Here is a 12,230-nt window from a genome sequence, read left to right on the forward strand (position 1 = left end):
ATAATGTAAAAAGGCACTATAAAACGCAGCATTCTTCTTTTACCAAGTTTACAAGCGAATTAAGAAAGCAAAAAAATGTTGTTTTAAAACGGGAGCTTATTGGTCAGCAAGCTATGTTTACAAAACCCATTCAAGATTCAGAAACAGCTACAGAAATTAGTTATGAAATTTCTCGAATGATAGCACAGCGAAGTCGCTCGTTAAATGATGGCGATTTTGTAAAAGAATGCTTAGAAATTGCCGCTAAGAAAATGTCCCGAAGCAGCAAAAACGTTTGAGAAAATTAAACTGAATCGTATGACTATCCAAAGACGTATTATGTCTTTGTCAGTTTGTTAATATTGCGGTACAATTAATTGAAAAAACTAAGATCATTGAATTTTTTTTATTAGCACTTGACGAATCCACTGATATTAATTCCACAGCTCAACTTATCATATTCATACGAGGTGTTACTCAAGATTTTGAAGTCTTTGAAGAGTTATTAAGAATGTGCTCATGGAAAGGTCAAACCAAAGGAGTTGATATACTCAATGTACTTTTGAATGAGTGTTCAAGATCTCATGCAGTTTCGTTGCATAATACACCAAGTAGCCCTCTGTTCTAAAAAAATGGAATTTCAAAATGTCATGAAAGTGGTAGTTTCGACTGTAAATTTAATAAAATCGCGAGGACTTAATCACAGACAGTTCAAACAATTCCTTGATGACATCGAAAGCGAATACGGAGATTTAATGTAATATACAGAAGTAAATAGAAACGTATCATCCATTTTTGTCCAAGAGACCAAACAAAAACAAAACAAAGGTAAGAACACAAAGTCACGGTCTCATCACAGTGAAGTGGCCCGAAGAACTTGGCTGAGGGAGGAAGTCAAAAACCATTATAGAAGCTTGAATAAGGTAAATTCTGTACTAAAATACCTTTACTTTACGTTGAACTTATTCTTAACCCATTGGGAGTTTTGTACTTTAGATTCAGCACTTAGAGATGAGGTTAAAATATTTTCTAAAAACTCATTTTTTCGTTTAAACCGCAAATTAAATCACCCTAAGACATCTTAAGTTCAATCTTTAAGACAAAATAATAATAATGTATACCGTAGGCAGCTAGGAAAATGTCACTTTCAATTTCATAAAAGGTACTTGAATTTAACAAATGTGGCTTTTGCACCGGACGAGGAAAGTTTTCTGAATCTTAATTTAAAATATAACTTTTCTAAGAAGACTGACTTGCGCACGCGGGAGACTTTAGATGTGGAGGCTGAGAATGTTTTGCAGACTACTAATATTCATAATAAAAATATTTTGCGTGCTAAAATAATACATTTTTAAAATTCTAATATTAACTCAAAATCTAATAAATCTAATTTTATTAATAAACATCGAACTTCTCTTAAAAATGAAATAAAGAATCACGATTTAATCCTTTCGAAAGCTGACAAGGGTAATTGCCTGATTATACTTAAGAGGGATGATAACATAGAGAAGGTTTTGGATTTTTTGGGTTCGGGTGACTTTGTTAATGTAAACAAAGATCCTACTAGCTCTTTTTTCTCCAAGGTTAAACAAATCCTTGATAGGTGTAATCCGACTTTAGAATTTTTTCATACTAGGAAAGAAAAATTATACCCTATGAATCTCAGAACTCTACGGCCTTCCTAAAATCCATAAACCCAATCTCCCTATTAGGCCAGTAGTATCGTTTGTAAACTCACTTTGTTACAACTTGTTAGCTGGTTAAATACCACAGTCAGAGATGTAACTGGTTTCAAAGTACTTATTCCACAAAAAATTCAGTAGAGTTGACAAATTTTTAAAAAAATATTTGCATACCAGAGGGTTCAAAACTAATTTCTCTGGACGTTAAGAACTTATTTCCAAGCATTCCACCTGGTGATTGCCTTGATCTAGTCAGGTCCCTTTTGCTTAAGTCATCGCTTGACAGATTTATTGTTGATGATCTTTTAACACTCCTCAAGCTAGTACTTGATCAGAATTTTTTCGTTTACAACTACAGGTTTTTAAGACAAGTTACTGGACTAGCAATGGGGCCTTGCCTCTCTCCTCTTTTGAGTGAGATTTTTATGCACCATTTGGAGAAAAGGATTGTCAATGGGAAGTTTGGTGCTTTTCTCACTGTATATAGGAGATACATGGATGATATTTTTGTGGTATGGAATGGAAATGATCTAGAATTGGCGGATTTCCTCATTTCTATAAACAGTCTTCACGCAAATATCTCGTTTACCATTGAAGAAGAAAGAGATGGAAGGTTGCCTTTTCTTGATGTGCTTGTTTCAAAAAATACCAACAAACTTAAATTTGAGATTTACCGCAAACTCACCACTACGGACAATGTCATCCAATAATCCTCAAACTCCCCTTATTCCTACAAATTTGCCTCTTTTAATTTCCTTTTCTATCGCCTTTTCAACATCCCCCTTTCTAGAGAAGATTTCCTTAATGAACTAAATATAATTAAACATATTGCTTTTAATAATGGTTTTCCACTTGATATAATTAATTGCCTTTATTCTATATTCTATAATAAATACAAACTCACTTACAACTTAATCCATCTTAATACTGAAAATAGTCACCTTTTTAGATCAATGCCATTTTTTGGTAATATTTCTTTTCAGCTTGCAAAGTTTTTCAAGTCTACAAATCTCACAATTGCTTTTAAAACTACAAACAGTTTAAAAAGGCAGCTAGTTAATACAATAGATAAGGCAGATTTCTTTTCAAAATTAGGGGTATATTCATTAAGATATAATGCCATTTACATAGGGCAATCGGGGAGGAAAATTGTCACCATAATAAAGAACATACGAGTTTGGTAAACAGATACAGGGATACTGACATGATTGAAACTAAATCAGCGTTTGCAAATCATTTATTGGCCTCCTCACATGGTTTTTCTTTAACTCAGGGAGCGGATATTTTGCATGAGTGCTCAAAAGGCAAAAAACTGGACTTGCTGGAAAAAATGGAAATAACTAAAGCTAAGAAGAGCCCTGTCCTTGTGTGTGTGTGAACCATATTTTCACGTTTGAATCTCACCTCATTTATAACAACCTCTCTTTTCCTTTTCGATTTTATATATTTTTGATTTTTATTGTTAAGATTGTTGACTTATATTCACACTTATTAATATAGTTCGGATTGTTCCCCATGTTTGATTATATTACTTGGTGGCCTATGGGTTAGACGCGCGCCTATGAATCTAAAGGTTGCTGGATCGTTCCCCACTGGTGACATTTTACATTTTTACTTTTTTATTTTTTAAGCATACATTTTTATCTATGGTAGGAATTGTTAACTTAACCTAGCTTTTCTTTTGTTGTTAGTTGTAATGTGATCTGTGTAGGTCTAGGTAATGAATTTTATAAGCGTTCTTTTTGTGAAAAATATCTTAATGTATTTTTTAGGCCTGATGATGCTCCGATAGGAGCGAAACACGTGTAGCTTTGAAAAAATTATATGGATTTGATGAGACCTTGACTCTGTGTTCTTACCTTTGTTTTATACAGAAGTAAGGTGGCTAAGTCGTGGATTGTCATTTGAATGATTTCTAAATTTAATAGAAGAAATTGGAATATTTCTGGCAAAGAAGCAAAGGAATGTTGGATTTGGCTTTTTTAGTTGACATTACAAATTATTTGAATGGCTTGAACACACGGCTTCAAGGCAAAAATCAAAGGATAGCCCAACTCTACGCTCATGTATCATCGTTCAATGCAAGCTGACACTTTTTAGATCACAAATGAATTCTGCAAAGTACAATCATTTTCGGAATCATAAGAAAATGGCTGAAATTCAACAAAACTGCGATTAATTTCAGTTATGTAGAAAAGCTAGATATTTTGATTCAATCTTTTCAAAACAGATTTTCGGAGTTTAAAAAAGTGAAACCTCGTCGACATATTCAGCTATCCTTTCACAATTTCAGTTGAAAATGCGCCAGAGTCAATTCAGTTAGAAATTATCGACATTCAAAACGACCAAGATTTACGCAACAAATTCAAAGAAGGAGATTTGCTGAACTTTTACCGCTGCATTGATAAAAATATGTACAAAGTTGCGCATAAACAATTTATTAACAATGATCAATTCTTTATTGTCTTCTGGCGGCCGGCTCGCGTATTACCATTCTTTACTATTATACAGAGCAACTGTGCTCCGAAACGCAGTGAAGAATGGCTTAGCAAATACGCGTATGCTTGAATGCCATTGTTTACTGCGATTCAGCACATCGCCCAAATCGTAATACTCTGAATCAATCCACTAATTTTGGAGGACGTGACGAGCTAAGTGTGTTAAACGTTTTACAAAAGAAGTCTATCCAATATAGGGAAAGTGGAATAGCTAAAATAGCAATTAGAGAAAATCTACTTATTGTTGTCATTTTAACTTCAATAATGCTACGTGCGCATAAAGAATGGTTTTTCAGTGAAGTAGTATTCGTAGACTGTAGTGGTTCCTGCGACCAGACTAATACGTGCGTTACATTTATGTTTAGTGCTTCAAAAATTGGGACTATACCATTGGCTTGCATCTTACACACCGCACAAACCGAAGCAAATTATTCCCTAGCATTCAATTTATTAAAAGAAACTCTTCCAGAAGACTCTTTTGGTAATTCCCCTTATCCACAAGTATTTATGACAGACGATAGCGCAGCGGAAAGAAATTCTCTATTATCTGTACTTTCTACGTCGGAAAATGAAAGACCTATTCTATATCTTTGCATTTTTCATGTTTGCCAGACTTTCTGGCGTTGGTTGTGGGATAGCCACAATAACATTCTGAAAGAAAACCGAAGATATGTAATGAAGTTGTTTCAACATATCATGTACGCTTTAACAGTTGAAGAGGCCAATGACTATTTTAATGAATTTATGAATGACAGTATCGTTCAGAAATATGACCTAAATACTTATGTAAACAAATTTTGGCTACGAAAGGAAGAATGGTGTTTGTGTTTTAGAAAAAATGTGATGACGAGGGGGAACAACACATCGTAGAATCTTCGGTACGCAGATTCAAAGACATCGTTTTACAATGATGCAAAGCATTTAATATGTGTGCCTTAGTTGATTTTATAGTCAATGTTTTTGAGTCATACCATAAAATACACATCTTATTATTTGCCAATAATCGATCAACAAAAAATAATTTTCTATACATAAAATTTTGTGGCAAAATTCAAATTATGAATGTAGAAAAAATTAATGAATACATGTATTCAGTAAGTAGTAATGCAGACCAATCTTTAATATACACAGTGGATATCGATTTAGCAATGTGCGACTGTCCTTATGGCTCTAGCGGTAAGTTTTGTAAACACCTTTGTGCTGTTCAAGAAAAATGCGGTATAGTTTTTAAAAATGCTACAAATGATAAAAAAACACTTGCTAAGCTAAGTCTCGGATATGACGTTTCTGAAGATTTCTTTGAAAATATGGATGCTAGCTCGAAAGAATGTGATATCAAAAATAATAATATAACAGCAATAAAGAAGAAAGTCATTATGAGATATCTTCAATAACCATTACGCAAACGGAAGATGGCGAAGCTATTGGAAAGAAACATTTGTCCGCTATTGAAGAGCTAAATTTAAATTTCATAAGGCTTACAAAAATGGCTACAGAAAATAGATCTGTTGATTTAACAAATTCAATTATAAAATTGAATGGGGTTAGAAAAACGCGATATTCCGCAAATATAGGAGTGCAACCTGGATCAATTAGCAGGCGTAAAAAAAGACCAGGCCTTACTTCTGGAGCCAAGAGAGTTCAGTCGGGAAGACCCTCAACTCAGAAAGGGGCAATTACTATAAAACGTACACAAAACTCTCGTATATTCTCGTATTACTCTTTATCACAGCAAATATCCCAAATGCTAAATCACACGGTAGACATTAACCTTTAAATTTTAAATGACATTTATAGATTTTTAAACGTAACAAGATAATATTAGGAGGAAGCCGATAATGAAGACCTATCAGAGATCTTAACTAGCCTTTTCTCAGATAAATTAAATATAGAAATATCACAAAAAGATATTGACTATGTCTTTCGATTAAAGCCAAAAAATCGTAAGACAAATGCACCAGCCCCAATAGTTATAAATTTTGTAAACAATATGATGCGGAATAAGATTTACTTAGCGAAGAAACAATTGAAGAACACTACTGTTTCTATTTTCGAAGACTTAACTCGACTTAGATATAACCTATTAATGTCAACCAAAGAAAAATATGGAAAAAATATGGCATGGATGGAAAACGGTAGAATTTTCGCTTGGAATGCTACAACGAGAAAGAAAATTGCAATCAATTTGTTAAACACGGAGGCAGCGGCGGCGGAGGCTCTCTAATATTAACACTGGTCAGGTCCCGCTCATTGGCTATTCAAGGTTGGAAGCATGTATTAGGTATTTCTAGGTAGATACGAATAATAATAATAGAAATTTTTGTAAAAAAAAAAGAAAAAAAAATTGCAATGTAGTTCACGCATCTAAACCTAAAATGGTATTTTTGCCAATGGTAATTGTAAAGTATCGGTAAATATACATGGTGATATACACTAATATAAACTTAAAAAATATGCTAAATTAATTTATTCTTTTTACTTTTATTTAACTAATCATGGGAGTAATGCAAAATAGAAAAAAGAAAAAAAAAAAAATAATTTTTATACTATAAATGAATGCTGTTATAGACTATCATAACGAACTGAGCAATTATGCCAATGTTATAACCTCAGATATTAGTCCGATTGAGTATTATTCTGATGAAAATGATCTACTGAACTTCATTCATATAAACATTCGCAGCGCTGGTAAGAACTTTGAAGAGTTTTTGGTATTTGTTGAAAGCCCGGGCTGCACCTTTGATATCATTTTATTAACCGAAACTTGGAAAATTACCTGCTTGGATATTTTTAAAATTTTAAATTATGAGGTATTTTATTCTAAAGGAAGGTTTAATCAAAACGATGGAGTGCTTGTCTATGTCAGAAAGGGTATATTGGTGGAAAATGTTGTTAATATCAAATATAATGAAGTAACTTTTACACATCTTAATTTTAAATTTAAGGAAAACAAATATCAAATATTTGCTCTATATAAATCACCTGCATCGGATACCACTGCTTTCTTAAATGACCTAAACCATTTATTATTGCAATACAAAAATAATGAAGCCATTTGTATTTTTGGGGGAGATATAAACTTAAATTTGCTTAGCGAAAATGTAACAATAAATAACTATAAAAATATTTTAACTGAAAATGGTTTTCTTAGTTATATAAATAGACCTACTAGAGTAACATCAGATTGTGAATCCTGTATTGACCACTTTTTTATCTACTGTCCCAACAAAATAAAAAATAAATTGACCTTTTTACCATTTATACTAAAGAGTGATGTAACGGATCATTTTCCTATTGCACTGAAACTACAGAAAATTGATAACAATTCAAAAAAATCATGCGATAAAACTTTTGTTATATCTATAGACTATAATAAATTAAATAAAACTCTGGAAGAGGCAAACTGGGAAGTTGTTTACGATAAAGACCAAAGCCAGGAGACATATGAGCTTTTTCAAAAAATAATAAAAAATGCTATACAATTGGCAAGTACAAAGGTAAATTTTACATTAAAAAATAAAAAACTAAAACCCTGGATCACATCTGGTTTAATTAATTCCATCCGACACCGAGACAAATTAAAAATATCTTATCTAAAAAATAAAAATAATATAACTCTGTTGAATGAGTATAAGAGTTACCGTAATATTTTAAATATGCTAATAAAACAAACAAAAAACTCGTACTTTCAAAAAAAGTTTAATGAAACTAAACAAAATCCTAAAAAAATGTGGAAAATTATAAATAAGGAACTGAATACTAATCAAAATATGAATAAAAACAAAATATCACTTAGATGTGAAAATAACACGATTCAATCTGATAAAAAAAGATGTAGCAAATATTTTTAATACATTTTTTATAAACGTAGGAAAAACAATGTCAAGTAAATTAAATTGTAATAAAAAAAAAATAAGTTTTCCCGCTTAAATTGTACCACTATGTTTTTAACGCCTATTACTGAGGATGAAGTTCTAAAAAATATAAATGCTCTAAAAAACTATTCTGCACCGGGGTTAGATGGATTAAAGAGTACCTTACTTAAGCAAATACGGAATAATATTGCAAAACCCTTGACCCATGTTTTTAATTGTATTATTTTAACAGGAATAATTCCGAATGAATTAAAGAAGTCAGTGGTTGTTCCGATATATAAGGGAAATGACGTGTGTTCTCCAGGCAACTATCGCCCAATATCACTTATTAGTAATATAGCAAAAATACTTGAAGCTTGTATACGCATTAGGTTTTCAAAACACTTACAGAAAAACAACATTTTATCTCCCAACCAATATGGTTTCAGAGAGGGTAAGTCAACTGAAGAGGCACTATTTGAGGTAACAAATCATATTTGTAAAACTATTGAAAAAAATCAAAAACCGTTAGCTATATTTTTAGATTTGGCTAAAGCCTTCGACTCGGTATCACACGATATTCTACTTGATAAATTAGACGACTACGGGATAAGGGGATTAAGCTGGACTCTTATAAAAAATTATCTTACTGAAAGAAAGCAATGTGTTAGGGTGGAGGATGAGTATAGTGTTTTTGAAACAATAAATTGTGGTGTTCCACAAGGTACTGTACTGGGGCCTCTTCTATTCACCCTCTATATCAATGAACTTCTTTTTCTTAGTACATCTGGAAAACTTGTATCATACGCGGACGACACTGTTTTGTTGGTAAAGGGTGATAACTGGGCGAATGCTGTGGAGAGAGCAACTTCAGATTTTGCAATGGTTCGTCGGTGGCTGGAAGAAAATCGTTTAGCAGTAAATATTGAAAAAACAAAATTTATGAGTTTTAGCATTCTCGATAACCATCAAATTAATACAGATGTACTAAAAATACACACATATCAGTGCATATTAAAGGAGAAGCCATGTGCTTGCATGGAAACCTTAAGTAGGACTCCATGTATAAAGTATTTGGGTATTTTTATCCATCAAAATATTAAATGGGAAAAACATATAGAAAGTATTAATATAAAAATTCGTAAACTAATTTTTAAATTTTATCATCTTAGAAATTGTATGCCTTTCCACGTTTTAAAAATGTTATATACATCCTTGGCTGAATCAGTCATTAGATATGGAATATCAATATGGGGAGGATCATTTGCCAGTACCATAAATATTTTAAACATTACTCAAAAATACCTTTTACGAGTAATTTTAAGAAAACATTCCAGATACTCCTCAAACCGTTTATACCAAGAAGCGCGCGTTTTTACAATACAGCAAATGTATGCTAAGTCAGTGCTAATATTTGTCTATAAACATCCTGATTTGCGGCGACCGATAGAGAACTTGGTTTGCTATACTAGAAGCCAAGCAGTGCATTCTGTTAGTGTGCCTTTTCTGACAAGAGCGACTACTCAAAGGTTTTTAACATACCTTGGCCCAAAATTTTTTAACCTTCTTCCAAGTAGTATTAGAGAAGTTCGAAATATACATATGTTTAGTAGAGAAATAAATAGGTTGCTTCATGAAAACTTTGAAGTTTTTGCTACGGTGTTGCGTAGATAATTATTTATTTGCAAATTAAATATAGGGTATATGCAGCTTTATCAGTATATTTGTGGTTAAGATCTGTTATTCTGACTAGGGCGATTTAAATCATTAGTTCATTTAATCATTATTTTGGTTTATTCTTTGGTTTTAATATAGTTAGTATATAGTATAATATAGTATATAGTATATTGGTATATTTGGTATATAGTATATAACTTTAAGTGAGTTGTGAATTATATATATTATCTTCTTAATTACTTTTGTTTTGTACACACACAGATTCTAATCTAGGTGTACATCTATTTATACTTTTGTGAGTTTTGTAAAATTATTGTAAATTATTGTAAAATTATATGTAGATATGTAGTTCTATTGAATGAAACTATTGAATTGAATATACAGACTATCCTCGGCGGATAGGGTTAAAAGAGCACAAATGAACCAAAAATTTTATTTCTCGGCAAGAAGTCATTCTTGATAAAAAAATTTTGCTTGTAAATTAAATACGATTCACAAAGAAAAAAATTTGATTTTTTTGTACATGGTTCACAAAAACAACAAAAACATGATTTTCAGAAATATAAATTTCTAATTTTACAAATAAAATAATATTACTGAAGCTTGAAATAGCAACAAATAAGAATAAAATCTAATAATTTACTCTTCAAACACTCCCTCTCCATATTCAATATTTCTTGTTTTCCCAAAATGTTGACTGCCTTTAAAATTTTAAAATAACATTATTTTAGTGAAAGTGTTATTCTAAATACATTTTTCTATGATATTTTGCTTTAAAACAAAAAAATAATGGTACTTTATTCGGGAAAAAAATCACGTTTTTGAAGTTTTTGCGAGCCCTGTACAAATAAACCAAATTAATCTTTTTGTGAATCATATTTGTTTTGCAAGCAAACATTTTTATAAAATATGACTTTTTGCCGAAAAATTAAATTTTTGGTCCATTTGTCCTCTTGTAAATCTTATCTGTGACAGTCTGTATACCATAAGCGTGTTGTTTTCAAAAATTGATTTTCTCACGATCGATAACTGTGACATATAGTCTTGAACCAAAGGACCCCACGAGAAAACAGCTCTAAACTTATAAAAAATATGTTAACATTATTTTTATTTAGACTTTTAGTGTTTATTTAATATTTTTTTTATAATAACGATGTATCAAATATACGCATTTCTTAAAAAAAAGTATTTTGTGTTTATTTAATATTTTCTTTATAATTAACGATATTTCAAATATGTACGTTTTTCTTTGAAAAATAAATTTTCTTATTTTGGTAGTCTCATTATTATTTACAAAAAATAGATATTATATTTCATTATAAAATGTTTACTGTTGTATGTGCTATTTTATTTTGGATTATCATGCATCATTTTTCTTTAATGACGACTGCAGAAAGCAAATTGAAATATCCGTTCGTTAAAGTGATACAGTAAAAATATTCTAACTTATAAAATTTAATTAAGTGGCTGGGGTGCAGTAAAAATTGGTATTTAAATACCGCGACTATATTACTTCCAAATTTTACTGCGATTCAGAGTATTACGATTTGGGCGATGTGCTGAATCGCAGTAAATAATGGCATTTAAGCATACGCGTATTTGCTAAGCCATTCTCCACTGCGTTTCGGAGCACAGTTGCTCTGTATAATAGTAAAGAATGGTAATACGCGGCCGGTCCGCCATCAGTTCATGATTTGATCGAGTGGCCCCTAGTCTTAATAAGTCTGTGAAACTATGGTGTAAAGTTTTAAGAATGCCTTACAAAATAACATCTGCTTTAGTTTTTCAAAAAATCATCAACAATAAATTTGAAGATATAGAAGTGGTAGTTTCATATATCGATGTTTTTTTTAATCTAGAGAAATAAGAAAGAGGAACATGAACCAAGATTTTGTAAAGTACTAGAAAAGGCAAAACATATAAATTTAAAACTTAGCGAAGAAAAATATTTAGAATATCCCTGTATTATTTAACAAATAAAAATCATAACAGCAGGGAATACCTCTAATTTCCCTGAAATTAAAGAGATTCAAAGAAAAATCTTAATTTGCAAAAAACATCTGCCGCACAGTGACTGCTAAGAAAAATATAATGAAATATAAATATTATTTACCTCCGTGCAAGTGTAAGCCTGTTCCGCTGTACACTCCGCCTTATTTGTTGGATTACTCAACGCAAATATAACGGGTTTCTCATTAAACTTGCCCATTGCCGTCAATATTTCGGGTGTAAAGGCACCTCCGGTCGCAGAAGCACCTAAAATTAAGAAAAAATGCGTTTATTAATAACCACAAAGTATCAGGAACATTCATTTTTAAATTATTTAAATAGATGACTATATACCTATTTTCCTTAAAAAAAGGTAAAGATTTTTGGAATACCGCTAAAAAACTTAATTTTACAAAAACTAAAACCAATCCTTTACCAGAAACACTAAATAATGCAGCAACAAGTCTCATAAGCCTTATTAATGATATTAGAATTAAAAAAAACAAAAAACAGATAACTTGCTTAACCCTACTTGATTTTAGTAAAGCATT

The 12,230-nt window shown here is 31.3% G+C and overlaps 1 protein-coding gene across 1 annotated transcript in view; it reads right to left on the reverse strand.

Annotated features, from left to right (window-relative positions):
• Window positions 1-12,230, reverse strand: part of LOC126744870 (NADP-dependent malic enzyme) — a 131,825-nt gene that overhangs the window by 28,200 nt on the left and 91,395 nt on the right. The window contains exon 8 of the mRNA XM_050452437.1: window positions 11,804-11,946. Coding sequence (XP_050308394.1) covers window positions 11,804-11,946 — 143 coding nt within the window. The remainder of the gene's footprint in view (window positions 1-11,803; window positions 11,947-12,230) is intronic.

The sequence above is a fragment of the Anthonomus grandis genome, chromosome 15 (assembly GCF_022605725.1).
Source record: "Anthonomus grandis grandis chromosome 15, icAntGran1.3, whole genome shotgun sequence".
NCBI classification, from domain to species: domain Eukaryota; kingdom Metazoa; phylum Arthropoda; class Insecta; order Coleoptera; family Curculionidae; genus Anthonomus; species Anthonomus grandis.